Consider the following 23747-nt stretch of genomic DNA (forward strand, 5'->3'; position numbering starts at 1 on the left):
ATGTGATCTTAGTAACGTAGCAACCTGTCAATATGCAGAGTCCATTCTTGATTGATATCCTGGAGCTGAATCTTTTATGCTGTTGCTCAACAAAGCAAATTCTCACGTGATGCTTAAACTGCAGCAGGCTTGGTGTTACTTTCTGGACAATGTTGAGAGGATTATTTGGGTTCTCTGTGTTCCAAAATGAAAAAATATCTGTAAGGTTTAAGTTCACTGCTGTTTTCTGTACACAAGAGCTTTTTTTTTTTTCCTGATAGTATTGAGTGCTGTGAGTATGCAGCGTATAGAATATGGTTATTAAATGGATTAGCTATTGAAAGGCAATAGATGCATCTTTCAACAGAGCCCAATGCTATTTGGAATTAACACATTAGGATTCAATGAACAAAAGGACTCTAAATGATGTCTGTGGACAGAAAGCTCTACAGGAAACTTAAATGAAGGAAATAGAAATCCTGAAAAAAAATCACTAAAGCAAGTAACATGGGAGCATCTTGTGCTTGGGGTGGGACTGTCAGCCTGAAGACAAGGATTAATCCTAGCAGTAGAAACTTGTGAGAGTTTTATTCCTAAACTCTTAGGAGAGATGCTCCATGTGCAGAGGTATTGGTAGCATTTAAGCAGAATGAGTCTTTGCAAAACCTGTCAGCAGTTAATGGCAACCTCGATGGGACTCTGCAAAAGCCCAAGCTGTGACTCTTTCATAACGGTAGTATGAGACAGGTCTGACACTCTAATGCAACTCCTGTGTTGAAAGAGTCTTCTTTATTTACAAGGGCAGGGAGAGGAGGAGACTGTTTTCCAGGAAATTTCCAGAAGTTCACGATGTCTGTTTTACTGAAGACAAATTAATTGCTTGCAGTTGGTCAAGATGATAATGTGTCCTTTGGATCAACTGAAGTTCACTGTAACGTTAATATTTCAGTAGTTAAAATCAGCACACTGTCTTGGTGAGATAATGAATTGGTCTGAGACGTGGCACGATAAAAGCATGTGCTGAGTTACAGAATGAAGTTGACTGATGTAAATGATGCCAGGAAAATGATGTCAGATTGATTATTGGCAGATCAAGCAGCCTCTGCACCTCTCTGATTAGGAAATGCTGTAAAAAACATGGAGTAAAATAAGAATGATGTGAATTACCTGATGTGCAAAGATGTGCCCCAGTGAAAAACTAATTCCTCACCCAAAGCACCACAAAACAAGCCTAGATTTGTAGAGGAAAAAACATCTGATATAATTGCTCTATTCTGATGGATTTATTTACATTGTGGGTACCTATGCCAATTCAGCATAAAGATTCATCTTCAAATAGGTGATGTGGGTTTTCCTCTCCTTCTGTGAAGCAGATATATGTGAGCTTTGTATAGGTGTGCACACTCTTAGTTAGGACGCCCTACCCAAAGCCTTTAGGCCAAGCTTGGCTTAAATCTATACCAGGTGCACATTGCACCTGAGACTCACAACGAGGGAAGCAGATGTCAGAACAGCATGGCTGTAACGTGTCGCTATTGTCAGGGTAGCAGCAGGCTTGTATCTACTTGCACAAGAAAAACTGCTTTGTCTTTCACTTGCCTACCCCCACATTGGTTTTCCTGCTCGTTCATTCCCCTGCCCGGTTCCTCACAGGTGAAGTTGCACCCACTGAAGTTGGCCAAGGTATCCTGTATGTTCCTGTCTGTGCCACTTGTGAATTGGACCCTTAGTTGTGTTCTAGAAGACATGACAACCCTTGCTAGCTTTTGATGTCAACAGTTTATTTGTTGAAATAAACACCATGTTAGATCTGCCTTGCATTTATGTTAGGTGTCTGTCTGCTGTGGCTGTGCTGAGACATTCACAAATGCCCCTGTTGCTTTGGGTAGCCTGAACTTTAACATTGCAGGAATCTGGCTTCCCACCTGGTCATACAGACTTTGTTCTTCATCTTTTTTGCTTCCAGCATAACCAGCCCAATGAAGTTTAAGTACTACTCTCCCACTCTATTTTGCAGCCTTTCCTTTTCATGTTTCATTGTCAACTAATGTCAGTCACTGTAACTCCACATCTTGTGGCATTGTCCTTGCATTTGATTTATTGCTGATGGCTGTAATATAATTTGGCACCAACAGATATGTATTTGCCTGCCAGTAATTTGAGAACACAGAGTGATTTGGACAAGCGATAGAACTGTCTGGTTTTTGTCATCCATGGCTCATCCCCACCCCCTGCTTTAGCTGAGCACTCTCTTGGTAGAGCAATGTTGATATGTATATTCTCTCAGTCACAGCATATAGTATGTCACAAAATGTTTTTGTTAGCAGTGCAGTCACATCAACAATGAAATCAGGACAATGCCAAAATAAATAAAAACTCACTATGAGAGCTTTCAAAATCAACAGTATAATGTGACAAAGACAAAGCTAAACTAGCATGGCAGTTAGTTATCTTAAGCCAAAATTAAAGTTAATTCAGCTTTTTAACTTCATTTTTATTGGATATAACTCCAGTAAAAAATAAAGCAATACAGGTACAAGTTTTATATACATGTATATACGTATATGTATGTGTATATATATGTAAAAAAAGTCCTCACATAGGAAATATCTCAATTGCAGCATTACAAAAATTCTAATGTCAAGAATGCCTGGAGATTTTGAAATGCTGATTTCTGACACTTTGAAAAGCTGGCTCAATCTTTCTGGTTCTGGTTAAAAGGCAGTTTTACAGCAGCACTGGAGAGAAGCAGTAGTGTATGTATGACAACGTACAGACAGTGACTTGTCAGGAAGGCAGCAGAGTGCTTCACAGCTACCATGGTATTAATAGAAGTTCAGGTAGGAAAGAAGTTCAGGTAGGAAAGAAGTTGTTTGAACAAGAAAAGGCAGGTGATCTTCATTATATTTTCAGACATTACCTAAAACGGTTTAACAGCTTGGTGCCTTGGCTGCCACATGAAACTAATTCATGAAGTGTTTTGAACACTTGTATTGAGCATCTTTCAACCCCCAGCCCCTCTCCCCAGAACTGTCTAGGAAGTACTTCGGGTTGGTATTGACTGCTTAATTCAGCTCACAGTATATGTAGTATATGCAAGCAGTCACCAGCAACTGAAGGTTTGGCAGCCAAAGTTTGAATTATTCACTGCCAGATTATAACTTTTCTGAAAGCAGCTACTGTAAGGGGACATCTTGAGGTTATGTATGCATTTGGGTTTGAATTTTCACTTCCTTACAACAAATGCTTAATTTTTTAGTGCTGTTAGAATAGGTCCCTATTAAGCTCAAAAATGTAAAAATACCAGAGTGAAATTATGACTAGTAAACTGATTTTTAACCTCTTGGTTTCAGTATTTATCTGGATAACAGAGGAAGAATGACCATGAAGCCCTGTACTGCAGTAAATCAGGGCCAACACAAGGACATGATCCCCCCCCAGAAGACCCAAAAGCAAATCCTCTCCCTGCTTTAGACACTTCAAGTTAAAACTGTAGAAGTTTAAATTTCTACCTGTTATGTCTAAGAACCTAATGTGACCTAAAGGCGTTTATGTAGAACGAGTCTTTTTAATCAGGGTTGAGAAATGACTAATAGAAGCAGGGTATATGGAACAGAACAAGGGTGAGAGACTGGCTGATGAAACAGTCATGTTGATGGGAGGAACTGGCAGTTTGGTCAGTGAGCAGAGCCTGGTGGTCTGCTCTGAGCCTTGCTCCAGCGAGCAAAAGGGCCTAAAATTGTGTTTGCTGGATGAGGGATGCTGCAACCTATCTAGGAATGCATGTTTGGCCTTTCTGAAGTTGCCTACTAGTTCAGTACTTCCTGAGAAGATGATGCAAAGAAATACAGTATTTTGATACCGTAGCAGAGGGGAAGAGTGCTGCAGTTCCTTACTCTTTAACTGCCTTAGGGTTCTAGCTAGTGCTGCATAATGAAATAGTTGATTTAATATACTTTAGCTACTGCCTGCAGGCTGCTTGCTGTTTGTCACTGAAGCCAAATTGCTTTTCTTCTTGTCCTGCTTCCCCTCTCCTTTCATAGTGCTTTTGCAGGCTTAATTAAAAGTGTTGGCTGCAAAAGCACTAGTTGGGTGAATGCGTTTGCAGGGACATGTGTGTGCGTTTGGCTCCTGGAAATAACAGAAAGCAAATGAGTATCCTTTGTTTTATGAGTTTTGCCTAAAAGGGAACAAAGGAAAACCATCTTCAGTTATGCAAGATGCCTTTCTGCCACAATTTCTAGTTTGTGTTTCCCACGGTAACTGGGCACAATTGTTGCATGGTCTTGTTCTTGCAGAACAGGCATTACTGGAGTTAAGAGCACTAAAAAGAGTTTAAATTTTGGAATTATTTTTTATTTAAGAGAGTTCGTGATCCTTGTAGTTTGCTACCTGCAAGTGTTTGAACCACACGATTACTAGCAAGAATATCAATCTAAAGTAAAATATGTTCCAACTCAACACTGAGTTAATTATCAGATGTAACATCAGGAGTTTGCAGTGGGATGGGGTTAGCTACATTTCTATTTCCTGAACAGATGTTTAGGTGCAGCATGCATTAACTAAGTCAATGCAAATGCTTTTGAAAGTTGTGCTGCATGCATTAATCACTGTGCATGCAACAGAAAATGTCCCCAATTAACATAACTAATCAAGACAAATTGCAGACTATTTTCTCAAATTGAAAAGAAAAGCAAGCCAGGAATCAGATCTCTTGGTTATCCAAGGGCACTAGAGGGAATGGGAAGAGCCTATAAAACTGACTTATCCTCTGACGAGAACAGGGGACCCTTGGTCTTATAAACAAGGTCTGTAGAAAGAAGAGGCAGCACAGAGTATGCTGTGAGCAGCGTCCACTCTGCTTTGTGTGAGAAAGCAGGCTCTGCAGAGGAACGCTGAAGTCAGATGTGTCAGGGGAGCCATAGTTGCAAGGAATTCACAGCTTAATCTGCCTACAGGGAAACGGGAGTTGGCTGTTAATAGCATACAAGAAAGACTTGGAGGTTTTGAAAGTAGGTCTGTTCCCTCAGACAGGGAAGAAACAGTTTTGAATATTTGCTGGGATTCATCTTTCATCTTGACTACCTTTGCAACAGCTATTTAATACAGAATATATTCACACAGTAAAGTTATTACACTGCTCCCAGGAGGAGAGTTTTCCTGCTCTATTGTCTTCTATATAGATTAACTAGTAAAAGAAATACAATGAAAGGGGAGCTGATCACCACACATAACACCGGAGTATGGTGAGCAGTAAGAGCTGCTGAAAAGAGAGAGACAGTTTCCTAGAACAGCACATTGCTTAGGCCTGAAGGTTGTGAGAGGATAGGAGAAATGAGTGTGGAGCCCTGCAGGACAGAGAAGATTTTTAGTAGGGCCCACCTGAATTTGAGAAATTACCTCTTATCCAAAGTCACTTGAAAAAGGGCAGGGGAGAGGAGTACATTGGTAACAAACAAAAAACCCACAGGATATGCTCAGGTTTGCACTGAGCTTGTGAAAGGACTCTCCCTCTATTGAACTTGCAATGCAGGGCACTTGTGATGCTTCTTTTGGAGGAAGCCAAGCCAGGGACACACTCATGAAGTGTGCTCGATGAGCTCAGGCCACTAGCAGGGATGCAAAGGGATGGATTGGCTGCAACACCAAGTCCTTGATGAGCTCTTAGAGAGTTCATGCCACAACCTTGAGTGTCTCATCCCTCTTAACAGTGCTGTGCTCATGCTGCAGCTCCCACTCTCCTTCTCTGACTGAACCGTTTTGCCAGCCACCTTGTTTAACTGCAAATACTCCTGCACTGTTACAGCCCGAGGAGTTTCCCTGCAGATGCACCACTGTGAGGTGGAGTGGAGCTGATGGCCCATCATGATGAAGGCAGTGGGATGCAATCCCTCTGTAAGTAGGTTGCTCTGGCCAAAAGCTTTAGGTGCAAAAGAATGGTATCTTCCAAGAAACTAAGAAAGCTAGAAATCTTTGTAGCGTGCCTAGGAGAGTAGTGGTAAAGGTTTTCTCTGAGGGCAGGAACAGGATTGCTTGGTGCCCTGCTGTGCCTGATTAACCATCAGAGCATCCCACACCTCTTCTGGGCTGTAACAGTACTAGAACAGCTCTTCAGCATACCTACAACTGTTACCCGTACCTAGGTCCTGCCTCTGCCTATACACAGAGAACAGATACCCTGCTGGAGTACAGCTGCTCCACTGCTGCTGCTGGAAAATGTGTTTCTGCTACTTGATGCCTTCCCTGCCCCTTTGAGCAGGTGGCCCTGAAGCCCGGAAGGGTTTCAGAGAGCAGACTACAGGCACAGGACCACACACAGCAAAGTCACAAAGGGCCTTGGAAAACAAATTAATTATGCCTGCTCAAAAGATGTGGTGGAGTAAATAGGGTAAGCAGCCAAGAGACAGGTATTAGTCCCATTTTTTATTCCTAGAATGCAATTTAGTGAAGTAAAAAAGCTTTGCTGGGGATTTACAAGCCCCTTCCTTCCTAGGATGCTGAGCACTGTTGCACCCTGCTGCAGTGAAGGCACAGATGGTACCCCAGGTGTGAGTGCTGTGCTGGGTGCTCCCAACTAGAGGTGACACCTACGGTCACCAACATTTATCTTTGTGTGCACGTGCAGCCCATACCCGATTTCAGAAGGCACTTGGAATGCTGACAGCCAGCCTCGCTCTGGGACACCGCCATCTCCCTGAGCCAGCTGGACACAGCCGCCATCTTAACACACTGTGCAGCGGGGGTGCGATTGCAACCTGTTTGCACGCTCGCCTGCTGACCTGGCACAACCCCCTGGGAAGTGGCATCTCTGATGACTGTGATGACACAGTTGTACATCTGAACGCTCCAAGTGGATCCCAGGATGAAAAGGCAGTTCCTGCATTCCTTTTCTAACAATTTTGGGAAACTTGAGCGCAGCATGTTTTCCCTGTGAAGCCCATCAGTAGCTCTACCTAGTTCATGAGGGCCCTTACCCCCTCTAGGCTCCTGATCCTCTCTCAGTGCTTCCTACGTATACTAGCCGCAGTATACTGCTTTGTACTACTCTCACCCAACCCAGACTGGTTGCCAGGAATGAGGCTTCATGGGAGAATTGTTCTCAGATACAGATACAGCTGGTACTACAACTTCACGGCTGAGGGCCCGGTTGTACCTCCGTATGCAAAGGCCCTGACTCTGCGACGTCACCTCCTATCTCAAAGAGGATATGGTCTGTCCAGACTGGGCTTGGGTCCTGCTACAGCTGCATGAGCAAGCCTGCCATTCCAGACTGCTGACCAAACTCCAAGTTTGGTGTGGACTTGGTTAGGAAAGACTATGATAAATTAACAGGGACATTCAGCCTTGCTCCTGGACCAGGAAAGGGGCTTTGTTCTACCCGTGCTGCCTTTTAAGGGGAATGGTGGTGGCAGGGCAGTGACACACTCCCATCATCTGAAAAGGACAAAGTTTAGCATGGCGCAGCTGCAAGGACCGACTGTGAGTGGGGAAACAGCTGTTCCTTGGACTGCTTCCACCCACAGATGTAGTAGAGACACTCGACACAGGGACTCAGACCAAAGCCTTACCTACACCTGTAGTGTCAGCTTCTCAACACCAGCTGCTTCACTCTGCTAATCCACCCTGTTGTCCCAGCCTCCTTGCCAACATAGATGTAACCACAGCTAAGTGGTGGTTGACTGAGTTAGAGCAGCCTTTTGACAACAAACTCAGCTAGAGACAGGCCCTTGTCAGAAGTTACCAGCTTTTCAAAGCTTATAGCTAGATTTCAAAGAGGCTGAGTATTGCTGAAGGAGTTATCAAGCATTCAGCTTTTATTTACAAGATGTCTGAGATGTATGCAGCGAGATTTGCTGAACCTGCTGAAGAAGGTTCAGAATTTCACGGGTAAAGCAGATGCAACAGCAGCACATAGTGACTCAACAGCATGGTGACTGGTGCAAAAATTTTCAAGTTGTGTATAGGCTGGCAGCTTTGTAGACCAGGTCTGAGGAGAATATTGTGTCAGTTATAGGAGAAGTGGTAGAGATCCTGTTTGACAGCCATGAGTAAGCCAGGAACTCCTCGGCTACCCCCAAGTCTTGAAGAAAACACCACACTGGGAATGGCATCTTTGGAGGATGGGTGGGGAGAAGGGATAGTTCTAAGCAGGTGAGCATCTTGGAGACTCCAAATTCTGGTGTAGCAATCCTGACCAACTGGAAAGGAAAGGAGACCAGAATTCAACATTACACAGTAAGTACTTTACACAGCTCTGCAAGATTATCATCACAGAAGCAGAAGGTCTATGGGGAAAAAAAACCTGACCATTTCTACACACACTAGAGGCAATGTGCTTATCAATACCCTATGAAATAGAAATTCTACACCGAATACTGCAAAAGCAGGAAAAATGTGCATTAGGCAATAAGTTATGATAAATCAGTAGTTAGATTGCTTTCCTCATTATCAAGCTCCTAAGCCAAAAAAGGGGAGAAAAACTCACTGTCAAATTAACAAGAATTCTTCTCATTATTCTGTCACCTATTGACAAATCCAAGGAGAGCGAGGTCACTATGTTTACAGTGACATTGTGAAACTTGGCTATACTATGAGGGTTTAGGGATTTTGCTTCATTTATTGTTACCTTTCCAGCCCCAACCACAAATAAAATTAAAAAAAAAAAAAATCTCAGACTGTAGCCAAGTATATTCAAAATGAACTTGAGTGGTATAGACAGTTTACAAGGAGTTATGCTTACAGGCCAGTGCTTCAGTCCATCACCACCCCACCCACAAGCACCAAACAAACATATACACGGTCTTTAGTCTCTATATAGTTATCACCAAATCTCCAGTTTACAGGTTGTTTCCCTGGATTTCAAAATCAAGTGTTTTCTGCTCTACTCTCAAGACACCCTGTGGAAAGCATAATGGGACTTTTGCAGGACACAGCAGATAAAGCTGTTAAGCACTACACAGGAGCGATTACAGTAGGTGTGGATCCGTAACATTATTTCTTAATTTTCACAGTATATCACAGTATGTCTAAGGCTAAATTTCTTTTGAATTTTAAAGAATTAAAGCTTTACAGTTTCCAACAGCTGTAGCTAAGAAACACTCCTCAGGCATAAGAGAATCACTGCCATGCACTCTACAAATAGAGGGGAAAAAGTCAACCCACCTGCTGTAAGAAGTCCTTCCTCCTCATTTACATGCAAAGGGAGAATAGCATATTCATTGTGATGACCTTTGTACTGTTTCACACACTTTGCTGTTCTCAGGTCCCACAGTTTTATCTGCAAGTTGAAGTAATTGTTTGAAAGAAGATATATTAACAAAGCAGAGAGTACTTGACGGTTGATAAATAAGTGGATCTGGAAGAGGACCCACATACGGAACTACCACCCAGTTCCATACCACCCTCCAAAGAACAGGCATCCGCCCTCAGGACTGGGAGAAGTACCCAGATACTAAAAGGAGCAGAATATCCTAAATGCAACAAAACCATACCTTTCCAGCCATATCTGCTGCCATAAGATAATGTTCATCCTCAAGAAGGCGAATAGATGTAACTGCCGAGTCATGGAAGAAACGAATTGCTTTCCAGCTCTGGCCCTTCCTGTTGCGTTGACGCACATCAATGCTAAAAATCTCACCTGAACGGCAGCCATTGTACAGCATTGGGGTCTGGAAGAATCCAAGAGGAAGAAGTGACTATGTAACCTCTCAAAGGATCTTACAAGCTACACAGACAGAATCCACGTCAAGCTTTTGAGCTTTCTGGTGCAGCTGTCAAATTATTTTATTAACACGGGCATTAAGAACCAGAATTTTTATTACACACTGCAACATTTTTCAGCCAACTCATTAGTTCCACTCAAACCTCAACTACTTACTTTAGCTGTAAAAGTTCAGCTAGGTGAATTGGAACTTAGTCTAATGTAACAGCAAAACAGGAACTGGAATTCTCATATTCTGATTTCACCTTTCCCACTAAATCTTTGTGAACAAGTCCTTTAGTATTTTATAGGTGTTTCCTCCATCTTGATGGAGACAATACACTCAGTGTTAACAAAACGAGGTCATTTGCCAAAACCCAAACAATTTTACAATGCATTATTACTGTGCTCTTTGTACTTCCTTCATTGTCTTTTCACCTCTGTTCAATTAACAAAAATTAATAACTCTGTGTTTCCACAGAGTTTGAAAACAGTTCATCTTTTTTGTTGCTATTTGATTATGTGCAAGCATCAGACCACGTCAGCTCTGTTGTGGAACAGCTATCTGACAGCAACTGTAATCACAACCTTATGTACAGCATGATGAGTCCCATCACAAACAGAATAAAACTCCGACCAATGAGGCACCGCTCTGAAAAAATGGTGTATGGTTCTTCTTACCTGTGTGGCAAACTGTTGTGCCAATACATCGCTACTGGTTCCAAACGTCTGTCGATGCCCTGTCACTACATTGGTCACAAGAACTCGTCTTGTCAGGCCTAAGGAAGACAGATTATATTTGTTTAGCTGTAACTTGGGTAGCAGCTGGGAGATTAATGCAAGAAGTCTTTCACACTGAGATAGGAGGGGCTGCGAGCCTTGTGGATCACCTGTGCTGAAGCAGTTGTCTGCCTGGGGATTCAGGCACCAAGCACAGGACCAGGCAGTGGATATCTTGAAGCTGCACAGCATTCCAGGTCGATCTCCTATGAGAGGAGCAACACATGAAATATTCATAAAATGTTAGGACAGGATGATAACTCAGAAAGCTTCTCTATATTTCCATACGTCTTTCAACACTTCAATCTGAAGCAGAGAAAATGTTACATAATTAGTGTCCCTGTGCTGCTCAAGAGACGAGAAACAGAAATGGGACTTCATGACTAAGCTGAAGACTTACAGTCTGTGAGAGACTGTGAAATTTATTCACTAGTCAGAGGGCTGACCATGGCAGGGAAGAGAAAAATAACACTTGCCTTACAAAAGGAAAGTTAATTTTGCCTTACAGTAAACCACCTTGTTTTAGACAGGTTAAGTTCTACTTTGCTCCCAGGATCTACTTAGCAAGGTTCCCTCAAACCAACAATTCAGGAGAGTGAAGTCTGTCAAAAAACTTGGAAATACCCAAAACAGTCAATAGAAAATACTAGACAGGAGGACTTTGGTGGAACTCAGGGCATCTGATTACGGTGAAGGGCTCAAAATGCTATACAGAGCAACTGGGCATGCTGGCCTAGTAGTCATCCATCTTCAGTGACTCTTCAAGTTCATGGTAACTCTATGCATTTTTTTTTTTAATGCCTGCATAAATAACATGACATTTAAAATAGATCCGTAACTCTTCATCTATCACAGATTTCCTCTACATAAACTTAACTGATAATGTCTGAATGGCAACTGGGTTAAAGGACTACTGTGTGACTTGAAGAAGCATTGTTCTGACATCTATCAAGAAAGTCCAATTAATGAAGTCCTGCCCCCAAAAACATTGAACAAATATATAAAGATACAGCTACAGCCATCAGACTTAAGGCATAGGGTTCTCCAAATCAGTCATGCTTATACTGAGCATGACCTTGTACAAGGAGGTATGGGCCGAGACATGACCAGCTTTCCACCTTTGATTAATCCACTGAGCATACCTGAGTAGCTACCGTGAGAAGGGATTCTGCAGTGATTCTAGGTAGTCTATGAGGAAATTTGAGTACTTCTTGCGTGTAGCTTCTGAGTATTACTTACAGGCCAAGCTACTCATGAAAAATCTCAAATGTTTACTTTACAAGTGAGGTGTTTTCCTGCCAAAGTCAAGTACTACATCATCATCAGCCAAAAATAAACTAGTGCTTTGAATACTGCTTGTTAATTAATTCTTAAGGCAAGTTCTTTCATCTGTTCACTTCTTAAACTGTTTCAGACTTTCTAGGTTTTACAAGAATACAACAGTCTCACCAGCTACTGAAGAAAGCGTGGAAATAATCTTTCCTTTGTGCTCTTTTCATACCATAACTGCTATTGAAAATTGGAGAAAAAAACCACCCAACAAAAACACCCTACCTGGGTTAGTGCTGCTGAACAACGATGCTGGAAGCAGACTGGCACAGCCTGGTGTTTCTGCAATTCCCATGAGACACAGCTTGCTGAAGTGAGTTAAGGAAAACAAAGATTTCTCCCTAGAATGCAACAGGTTGCCTAACATCTATAGCTGGGGAAAGCAAGATGCTTTGACACACCCACAGATCTTAAAGGGAAAGTACTGTGATCTTTGATGCGTCTTACGAGTTTACAATTAAGACTTGACTTTTCATTTCTTTCACAGGAAAGAGCTAGAAAGAACTCAAATTCTTGCTTGTGCATTTTCACTACCAGAAAGACAAAGTAAGAGGAACACTAAGGTATCTTTCTAAGGATAGAGAAAAAAATGCATGGCCTACATGAATCATTCTTATCTTTACATGCTGACGACACTGCATTAATATAGATCTGTTTTTCACGGAGATAAGCCGGAACAAGGGGAGCACACATTGGGGAGGCAAAGAAGACTCACTTTAGTTTACATTAAAATACTTTCTAAAGATTATACCAGGTATAAATAGGATTTGAAAACTGCATTTCAAGTTCAGTGGGGTAAATCTGACATGACTAGAGGAAAGCACGAAATAACTAAACCAAACAATCCCCAACTCCTAACCAGCTGTGAGCAAGCCTGATTAACTTCTGCCACCTTCTGGATCAGTCCTGAATTGCTTTGCTTTTCCCATGAGCCATAATTTCCTCTTTTGGCACTTTAACAGCACATCTGTTGCCTGCCACCTCCCACGTTAAAATCCCCTTTACTTCCTCTCCTCTGTGCTCTGCACTGTCCACTACTACTTGCTCTACTATACCATCAACCTTTCTCTCCTCCTGAGACAGATCTGCAGAACATGCTTTGAAAGTTGCAGAGCACGATGCCAACGAATTGCTCCCATTCTCCTCTTGCCCCAACCAATATGGGGATGGTTTACAACAGAAACTAACCAACCCGCTTTCAAAGAGCTCCACCTCAAAGAGAAAGTGAGTTGCCTTAATCCTCTTGTTCTTTTGCCCCGGCCAATTTCTAAACATCAGTTTGGATACAGCGTCGACACTATTAATGAAGCAGGAAGTCCCCAGGGCAGGAAACATGGTCTTTCACCTACAATTACACTGGAACAGTTCTACATATATCTGTAACAGAACCATACACCTGTTTTACCAGCTCCAACATCTTTCAATTTTTTATAACTTCCTCCGTTTTGCAGAAAACTTAATTTCTGGGGCAACTACATGAGAGGTCTTCCTGGAAGTGAGTTGGCTCTATGCAGCATGATAAAGACTTGTGAAAGCTGAACTGAAATTTTGGTTGTTTTTTTTTTTTTTTTAAAGGATATAAAACATGAGAATCTGGATGAGTCAATGATGCCCAGCACACAGAATTCACCTTCAGACAGAAGACAACATACTATTTTTGTGATCTTTTGTTCAATTCATGAAAGGATATTTCCACAAAAAGATGACATAAAACTATGGGCTGTGCACACTTCCTTAGCCCACTAAATAGTCCAGTAACAGGGCACGAGCATTTTAGCCTCATACTCCTCTTAAATGTAAGAGACACAGCAGCATTGAGAAGTCTGTCCAAACACAGACTGAGGCACTGAGCACATCCTATTTAAGAGATCATCCTTAAAATAATCTGAGCATGAAGAGATTATGAAAGCCTGTTTTAAATATGCTTCATGTTCAAAAATAACACATTTTCCCAAAACTACTTGTAAGAAGCATGCAAATCTTAGTAGTTTCTGGCCCTCAACATCAATTTTGTCAGGTATGGCCAAGTGCAACTCCAAAGTAAGCACTATCCTTTGAAGCAGATACTTCTACATAGTCTTCCATCCCAACTGCAGCACAATATTCCTGAGAACTAACACTGGTACTGAGGACTTTCAGAAACAAGTTTACTGTGATTCTGCATTTATCCAAGCTTCATATTGCTAGATTCTTCCATTCTCTGCTCCTAACCCCTTCTCCAACCCTCATGCATTTCCACCTGTGCTTCCCAGGAACAGCGTTCTGGGAATGCTACAACCAAAGGAAGCAGGAACAGAACACAGTACTTTGCGGTTTGTGAAGTAGAGGTTGTCATACATCTCCACAGTGAGAGACTCCTTCCCCAAACCACTGAGGTTGATGATACCATATTTGCATCCTCCATGCTCTACATCGTTCACAGTGAATATCCGTTCACAAGCAACATCTGCCTGTAAAATAAAAGCTTACTGGTCACACTTACTGGAAACTTACGGAAAAAATAGCTTGAGGGAGGTCTAAAATGAAACAACACATTAATTCTCATCCCTTTAACACCATCTGCTTTCCATTAATCTCTAAAACCAGTGGCCAACTCCTTTTTTTTTGTATGCATGCACTGAAAAAACCTGAGTAAGAAAAGGATTTAGTCCTTGAGTAACAATAAATACTCTTTCCAATTATATCACTTCTAGACACTTACTCTGGCTGATTAGTAAGCACAGACTGGTATTGGTAGAGGACTCGAAAATTTAAACCTTATCAAAAGTTAACATGCAATTCTCCTGCTGTTGGATCACAGCAAAAAGGCTGGTGCTACATTTCAACTTTTCCTCTGTGACATTAAGTTTCTGACTCCCTTCTGGCTTCAACTACCTATGCAGTACTCTGTTTACAAGGCCAGGAGCTGATCCTGGAGAGCTTTCTACATAAACTATGAAAGATACTCGCTCCAGAGACCTCTACTGCACATTCAGTACTATCAAAACCAGAGGAAACCGCTTGCAGATTGTGAGATGTAACATGATTACTGACATTTACATAGATTCACTGGACGACAAACACTCCCAAAATGCTTCTCTTCCATTTTGTTTTTCTTTCTCTTAATCCTCTCCACTCCCCCTTCCAGCCCCACACTAATTATCCACTCAACACCTGTTTCTTTTCCAGGAGAACATGTTGATAAGATTCAAAAAAACCACCAAACGCAAGCACTTCCATATCCAGCCTTTCATCATTTTCCTTTCTAGAAAAGGAACAGCCTCTTCCTACCTGTTTAAAGTTACCAAGCAGTTTTTGAGAACCGACACAATAGGAGTAATGCACCTTTGAACGCAAGATTTGACCTATGGGATTTGATTACAGGATCCTGAATTTTTCACTGAAGATTGGCTCTCTTTATCCTGAGGACTTAACAGTTCTCATAACATACCACAATTATTTTAAAGTTGTTGGTTCCAGCAACTGAGGAATCTGGACTGTGAATTTCTATCTTCCTCCTCTGCATGCAGTTCACTTTCAGTTCATGGACCAGCCTGTAAAAGCAGGTGGGGGGGCAGGGCGCAGAGAGAGAAGAATTCAGGTAAGCCTAGGTTTAATGCCAATGAGAATAATTCCAGACAGGCTATCTAGAACTGCTTCTCAATCACAGAAGATAAAATGGCTGAACCACCAGCATGCTGTTATTTCACTTATATAACCCATGAACATGTGCATCTTCCACATTCACAGAATTTCACCCTGCTATTTTGAACCCCAGCACATCTTCAGCAGCAGAAACAAAAATACAGCAAGCCACTAACTTGCCTTCTGCGCTGTTACTGAATCTGAGCTATCTTATGGGGGCAGGGGGAATGGTCACGTCAGCTGAAGAGCATTCATCCAAAGAAAAGCTGCACTGTATTCATAAAGCACAATGTGGCAAACTAGCATATATAGGAAAAAAGAAAAAAGAAGTTTTAAACTCCATTTATCTGAAATTGGGAAACCTTCATTTGAATTCTCATCACTTTAGTAATCTGATTATAAACGCATATAACTATTTTTTATTGTAAGTAATATGTTCTTCTTTGTCCTAAGTGGAACAGTGAGAAATGCAAAAAACCAGATAGGAACTGTTGCACTAACGGCAGAACTTGGTGTTCCAAACAAAAGACAAATCAAGTCATTGTACCTGCAATAACTTGTGGAGCTGAGCAAACCCAGCTGCCTTTTCTGTAACAGCATAGATGAGTTCAGTCCAGCCCTGGTTGTTTTCTGGAAGAGAATAATATGAAACTGTACTCAGTTACTCGCTTGTTTATGATTCAAACATGGCTGTGGGTCTTAGATGTTTGAGATATTTAGATAACTTTCTCCTCTAGCCTAGATACATTAGAATGTTCAGAGCATCTATAAAACACATTACAGCACCGTCTCCCTTGTCTACTACAGTAGACCAGTATATAAGTAGACAAGAAGATATTCCTGCAAGATGTGGGGTGCTTCTATAAATACAAAAACTGGGGGAAAAAAAAATCACAAACCAAACCCAACAGCCATTGTTTTCGCTTGACGTAATCAGCAGTATCACCTTGAGGTGTGAGGTCACCTTCTGGTGTCACTAGTAATACCTTAAATTCTTATTATACACCAAAATTTTCTATCACAACAAGACTGCTATTAACTATGCAGTCTTACTGCTGCACTAAACTACTTTTCCATTCATAATTTTTTCAAATTTCAGGCAAACACTTTCTGGGGAGACTGAAGGACTGAGTACTTTGCAGAGTTATGGAGTAAAAAAATCTTTTTGATAATGCTTAGACTAAGCAAGTATTTAAAAATCAAAATGCTCTATCTGGGAGCCTAACTCAGATGTCTGATTCAATAGCCAGATTTTGAGAAGAGATGTATATCCACAATTCCCATTAACAGCAATGAGGCCAGCAGCTTTTTGGTATCTATGAAACCTAAACTGCTCATGGAAACAGCTAAAACAACAACAACAACGCCAAAACCAAACCAGCAGCAGCACTTTCACAGTGAATACTGAAGAGCTGAATAGCTGGTTGAAGTGAGAACTTCACTACCTAAAGGAGAAAAACACTGCTTGCTTCTTCCAGATGAGAGCATATTTAAGCTGAACTGTGATTTGTGAAGTTATAAGACACAGCTTTCAGGTAATTAAAAAACATCCCTGTTGGGTATTTTACCCAGATTACAGATATGCAGCATCAGCAGTAACTCTGCTTTAACACTTTATGATGAAAAGCATACAAGTTTTCCGGGTGTAAATGTAAGCCCTGCCTTGATTTTACCTGTCCAAAGAAATTCTTCATAAAAAAGCTGCTTCCACAAAATATCAATACTATGGTTCCTTCAGGGTCCAGGAAAATGATCAATACATTTATTAAATGTGTGGAAAACTTAAAATCAAGACCCCACTTTACCAATTCAAGGCAGGGATCTGAAAACTGGCATCCAATGTCCTGACTCAAGTGTAACTGATGGACAATCTGCAATTCTGAGCACAGTTCCTGCCTCTTCACAGGTTTTTTGTTTCTAATGACTTGCTTTCATTCCTGTGTGGAACAGCCAAACAAAAGGCTTCAAGGACCATAAATTCTCAGCAAAAAGAAATTTTCATTTCTTCAGACAGCTTAGGGAACTGTACCACAGACAGAATTGAAAGGCTTTAGCTTATAATCTGTCCTGGGCCACAGCACAATAAAGCCTAATTGCAATCTTTTTCAGAATGTACCTTCTTTTGTTTTTCTTCCTCTTCTAAGAGTCTCAGTCTTTTGCATTCCATGGCCTTGTACTGAATGCTCTCCTTGGTGAGTGGGTTGTAGTTATTATGTCCAGGCAGTAGGCGAAAATAGCGATTCTTTTCTGAGTCATAGTAAAATCCCGGCAGTTCTTAGGGGAAAAGAAAAAAAAAAGTGGCAAAACGCAGGCAAAATCAGATGGATAACTAAGTTTGTTTATTGCTCTTTGACATCCCACATCTTCATGGGAATGTCAGAGTTACGATGCTCAAAGCTCTTGCTCCCAGCAGGTCCCAAGCATGATACACAGACTAGAAATCGATGACAGCCACTTAAAGGAAAAAAAAAAAAAGATTATTTATAGTTTTCAAATGCAGTGCCATTACAAAGGTACAAAAGGGATGTCACCACTGCCCAAGATGAAATTCAGACAGATCAGAGAAGGAGAGAGGAAAGGTTTTGCTGCAGTACAAAAATGACCTTTCTTTATAAATCAATCATGAAGGGACACTCTTGGTTGAAAGGTGAGGTAAGGCAGTCCCAAACAAGAAAAAATTGACAATGAGGTATCATCCAGACCAAACAATCCACTTCTTCAACACATAGGAGAGATTTAGATACAATCAAGAGTACATTTGGACAACACACAGAGGCTCCGTCCAAAGATAAATTGGGATGAGAGAAATATTCAATTTTAGTGCTTCACTGCCCAAGTAAATTCAGAGGCAGACAGGTAAAATATTTTGACAGATTCATAATGGTACATTGTCTCAAGACAAAGGATTTTATTCAGGAGAGGTGAGTGTTAACATTTAATTTTAAGAGCTTTTATTTAAACCTTTATCTACTATCAGAAATTGCATCTCAAGTCACATCTTTTTGCTGCTGCTTACAATTCAGCTCCTTGTCAGCATCTTTTAGGGTGCAGCTTAGCAGAAGTGACCAAGACTTATTCAGGTCAACAAAAATGTAACGATAGTGAATGAATCAGTAAGGTTCATAAAAGTACACTGCATTTAGTATATAGGATCTAATTACACAGTAACAAAATGTTTTGCAGTATACATCTCCTAACATGCTCACAACCTCTTAAGCACAGAAGGGTGATATACAAAAAAGGTCTCTCTAAACTCTGGCTTTGTCTGCATTAAGAGGTTATAGAATCAGGGGTGTTTCAGGACTGTCCTGTTGTGGAGAAATATATGTTCCCAGAGGCTTAGCTTTTGCTAGGGTTATTTAATAAGTCAGGAAAGCAGAATGCAAATGGGACATCTTCCTCAATAGCACTGCCACCAAATCAAGTCTGGTTTCACCAGTCAACTCCCTGATAATGAACAAACATTTAGCCAGAGTGATTTTCTTACAGACTACAAAATACACTGAAGGCGTAGAGAGAGATGTTCCCCCACCCTGGAAGCAGTGGATCGTTGTGTCTTACAAAAGACTAAATAACTGGATGCGAGTTATAATTTTTTATATGCTCTTTTATTTTCTTTGCTTATTTAATATTTCTATTGAAAGATGTATTTTATAACACCTTCAGCATGTATGAGAAAGGAAACAAAGTTCATTTTCTTCTCAAAGCAACATTTCTGGAGGGAGAAATAGAATTCTCCTTTCTCAGTTCATAACAGCTTGGCTAAGCACATAAGTTTTCAAACATGAGAAGCACCTGTGGGCCTGAAAGTGCATGTGGCCCTGCTCTCTAGAGCCTCCCTTACTAAATCTTTTTGTATCACCTGATGTTACTTTTCCCTACAAACTTTACTGCTTATATCCTTCCTGTAACACCATACTATTAATGCAGCTACTACTACCTTTTTCATACAGTCAGCACACAATATAGACATTGGTGTTTGACCCATAAACACATTCTCTTACCTGGTACTACAGAGTTCTGTGTTAAACTGGATGAAGAAGGATTTCCACTGCTGCTGGGGCCTGCATTCACTGGGGTCTGTGGTTCCTCCTGTTCCAGCCTAAAAAAATAGCATTGCCTTCAAGACAGGCTTACAGTTGTCCTACACATCTCTCCCACAAAGAACCTAGAAAGCAGCTTGTTACTGACATTAATGGAGTACAATTTTGCAGGGCTGTGCTAAGCACACTGTGCATATCACCATACACTAAACCATGAAAACGAAACAGTACAAATATTCATCTTAAAAACCTCTCAAGAACATTAGAGATACCAACATCTTAAAAGCCTTAATTACTTGCTAAAATACTAGAGGTGGCTGCTGATTCTGCAAGTGCTTTTACCTTTCCAATAAAAGATTAATTCTGGGCATTTTACCATATCCCCAACTAAAAGAAAAGCCCACCCTTGAAAGCATGTAAGTCTTCACAGCGTAAAGTGAGAGACAGTGTGGGTAAAACACTGATGTCAGGTCAAAAATATTTTGCCTTCTCTTCATGACAAGAATTTCATTGATGAGGTTCAGAAATATGCAAAATAAACAAAAGTTTAATGAAAACTCCAAGAAAGAAAACTCTTTGCTTTTGTAATAAACATCACAGTCAACAGGGTAACTGCAGCTTTCTTCTTTCTGAAGTAATTTAAATGGGCACATTCAGTACTGATGAGCAAAATTCCACCGGGATGTTTTCTGAATCACCCACACAAATCTAATTTTTTAAGCAGGTCTTATACCATGTCATCTTAAAAGCATTAGGCCAAGATGTTTTGCAAGAGCTATAATTTTTATTGAAAACAAGATGACAAGGAAATTCTAGTCCTAACATCAGCTCTATTGCTGTTTGATTACACAACTTTGAAAACAGCTAAAGAACATAACCTATCTAAAAGGGGAAAAACACCCCACACCAAACCTAAGCACTTCAGTTTAAAGCTTTTTAATAAAATCCTTTTACTTCTATATTCACTAAATTAGTGCCCATTTGCATTTCTAACTTTTCTTACACAAATACAAGTAATGGGGCAACTCATATATATGTGTATGTGTGATCTCCTCTAAAAATCTGTTTTAAAAAAATACTTAGAGCATTAAAGCAAAGGAGTGGCCTCTTTTATTCCTGTAAGAGGCACTAAGGAAAGAACACAGGAAAGAGCCATAAAAATAGCTCAAACACAGGCAAGAATAAGTTCTAAAGTTAAAAATGTAGTTTTCTGAAAGAATCAGTTTTCAAGGCAGTGGATTATTCCTGAGACCCTGTTTCAGTTTCCTGATCTGTTAGATGTGGTACTATTACCATGTTACTAACATGCTTTCAGACTTTCTGGAAGATCCTTTAATGACAGTTTTTACACTAGTAAACACTGAGGCATAAAATAAATGGGCAGGTGGAATGAAGTACTTATAAACAGTTTTCCTCCCTGAACTATCTTTGCATATTGATGAGGGGTTTATGGACAATCAGGCATACCTGAAAGCTCATGGAACCACATCTCAGTTTAAAATCAATATACAGTTGTGAACATACGATAAATTTCCAGAAATCAATGCAATTCCACTCCCACTAGGGATGACAGATATACCAGAAGTACTGTCCACTAGATTTTTAGATGGCAACCCTCCCAGTTCTAGATAGGCACCATTCTTCAAATTTAATTAGGTATAACATCGAACAGCTTAACCCATGCTGAGCTGCACATACCTGCTTTCAGTATGGTTATTGTGACTGGGTCTTCTATACCGACGGGGACGGTAGCTGTGCTTGCGATTGCTCCATCCATGCTTTTCTTTGCCTCTCCAGTAATTTCTCTTCATTTCTACCTATAAAGCAAACACACACACATACTTCAATACTACTTGCCTGAAAGGGTCCAACATACAAGATAGTCTCTTAACACAACCTCTTTTCAACCACTTTCAAATAGCTTGTTGTGGTCTAGGGATCAAAACCAAGGAGGCACATTGAAGCAAGTAATTTACTTTTAAAGAGAAACACTTTCAAGTCCAAACAGCATCAGATCTTAAAGAAAAGCAAGGCAGAGCAGCACTGTCGGCCGTTTGAAGGGAGGCCGAAATACGCCCGGTACGGTGGCGACCACTCCCACGGGCAGCGCTGACAAACACCCACCGGCTCGGCTCTCCTGTGCGCAGCCCCACAGCCCCGCTGAAGCCGGGTGTTAGCAACCGCCAGCTTCCTCCCGAGCACCGGCGCGCTCTCAACGCGGCGACAAACCGAAGCCACCAACAGCGGCCCACCCGCCCCCGACACGGGCCGGCCTGCCTGCCTGCCTCCCACCCCGGGCCCAGGGGACGCGGCGCGGCGGTTTGAGCAGGCGGCCAGCAGCAGCCTGGCCGGAGGGCCCGGGCCTGCCCTCCCCACAGCAGCCACACCGGGCCGGCATCCCCGGCCGCGGTTTTGTAAGCGACCGGGCCCACTCACCGCCCGCACCACAAGCGCTTCCTCACGCCTACCAGCCTCCCTGCTAGGCCAGGCCCAGCTCCACGGCTCGGCTCACCCCCCGCGCTGAAACTAAAAGCCCTGAGGCAGAGGCGCGACCGCGGGCAGGCCCTGGGCCACCCACCCCTCATCAGCACTGTCGCCGTCCCCGCCGCCGGACCTCGCCGCTTCCACCCTGTCGCCAAAGCTCCGCCCACACCCCGACGGGCGCTCCTGACTGGCCCTCATCCGGGCCCCCCACTTGATGGACAGCTCACTCACCAAACAGTAGAAGGCCAAACCGGCGCGTGCGCCCCGCGGTAGGGCGGGGTCACAGCGGCGGTAGGCGGGGGCGGGCCCCGGCGGTGCGGGCGGGCCCTGCAAATAAAACCAGAGTAGGGGAGACTAGGGCGGGCGTTTTTGGCAGCAACGAGCTGTTTAGCGCGGTAGGGAGGTGGCAGCACTCAGGTGGCTGAGAGCTGGGAGTGCGTGTGGGAGCCTGGCGAGAGCTACCGGCCAGCGCTTAGGGGCGTGTTTCTGTGTGAGGGGTAGTGTTGGGCCCCGCTTATGGGGTGGGGGAAGCGCTGGGGTGAGGGGATGAGCTGGTAAGGCCCTGCCGCTGCTGCGGGCCAGTCTGTGGGGAGTGGGGGGCTGTGAGGGGGGCTGCTGGGGCAGAGTCCCTCAGCAGCGCGGGTAGGGAGCGGGGCGGGTCAATAGATGAGCTCTGTGAGGGGAAGCACTTGATTCCTCCGCGAGCTGGCGTTGAAGGCAGAAAGGAAGGAGGCAGGGAGGTGTATTTGAGGGGTGGGGTCACTGAAAGGGCACCGTCACTTTCTTCTCTGGGTCCCTAGTTGGATAAAGGCCATGCTTTGGGGAGCTAGAAGCTGTTACAACCTGTCTAAGCTTCTCAAGGATTTAGAAAAGAGAATGGTGGCTCTAAAGTGACCCTTCCAGGTGAGGCCTCTTGATGCTTAAATTTTGAGCCTTCTGCTGCTGGGCAACAAACAGATGGGTGATGGTAATCAGCAGCAGGAAGAGCTCAGCACTCCTCAGGTAGTCAGCAAAAGCTGAAAGAGCAACAAAAGGATGTAGTGGTAACTGCCATCTCTTAGAAGTTATTGTAAGAAATCCCTTCTCAATTTTTTACTGAAGGTGTCCTTAAGCTCATTTTGTACAGTGACTTTCCTCCTCCCCTTCCTACTTATACATCATCTAGGAGTTAAAAAAATGAAAACCAGTATGGTAAAAATGTTTATTCATCTAAGGATGATTAAAGTTACAGCAAAACATGAGCTATAGTTCACAAAAAATGTGGAAAACCAGGGTTTTAGCCTTTTTCCTTCTGAAAAGTTAGGTGGTTTTTGTCATTTAAAGAACTTTAAATAAGAAAATGCCAGTACTGGGAAAATAGGCAGTAGTTTTCTACTTGTTCCTCTGAATGTTTAGACCTCGCACAAATTTGCTGGGGTTACTTGGCAGAAGAGTAATTTTGGGGAGATAGTTTTTTGTTCTGTCTTTCACTCACTTGGTGTGTGTTTTAAGTTCAAAATGCATAGCGTTAAATACAGCCCACGAAAGTATGCCTTTAAGGGTATGAACAGCTGGAGAATTCACCTGCAGCTTGTATAGTCTGTGAACTCTGTTTCTTTGTCTTTATGAGGCAGACTACCAGAATAACCTAATTCTAAGGCATTTTTCATTGATTAGACCTGTTTCTCATAGTGGTTTAGTGATACTGATCCACAAGGTAACTTAGAATTTTAATACAGTAACAGAAGAGTAAAAGTGCCTGTAGAAAGCTGCATCAGCAGCCCTTGCTGTGAATTGTTGTTAATACCATCACTGGTGTAGACTGGATT

The 23747-nt window shown here is 42.2% G+C and overlaps 1 protein-coding gene across 4 annotated transcripts; it reads right to left on the reverse strand.

Annotated features, from left to right (window-relative positions):
• Positions 1-7767: 7767 nt before the first annotated feature.
• DCAF4 (DDB1 and CUL4 associated factor 4) lies at positions 7768-22127 on the reverse strand. 4 transcript variants are annotated; one of them, XM_074867952.1, is made up of 14 exons: positions 22034-22127; positions 21154-21272; positions 19417-19514; positions 17529-17686; positions 15960-16042; positions 15219-15321; positions 14095-14238; positions 13369-13418; positions 12014-12093; positions 10570-10665; positions 10361-10458; positions 9471-9647; positions 9142-9256; positions 7768-8177 (listed from the first exon to the last, which is right to left on the reverse strand). In XM_074867952.1, exons 2-14 carry the CDS (start codon positions 21264-21266, stop codon positions 7984-7986), a joined length of 1509 nt encoding a protein of 502 aa, XP_074724053.1. In that variant the 5' UTR covers positions 21267-21272; positions 22034-22127; the 3' UTR covers positions 7768-7983. The 4 variants fall into 4 exon arrangements, with proteins under 4 accessions (XP_074724053.1, XP_074724052.1, XP_074724051.1 ...); XM_074867951.1 differs by having other exon boundaries at positions 21968-22127; XM_074867950.1 differs by having other exon boundaries at positions 21924-22126.
• Between the last annotated feature and the right edge of the window lie 1620 nt (positions 22128-23747).

This window comes from Strix uralensis, chromosome 4, assembly GCF_047716275.1.
Source record: "Strix uralensis isolate ZFMK-TIS-50842 chromosome 4, bStrUra1, whole genome shotgun sequence".
Classification (NCBI taxonomy): domain Eukaryota; kingdom Metazoa; phylum Chordata; class Aves; order Strigiformes; family Strigidae; genus Strix; species Strix uralensis.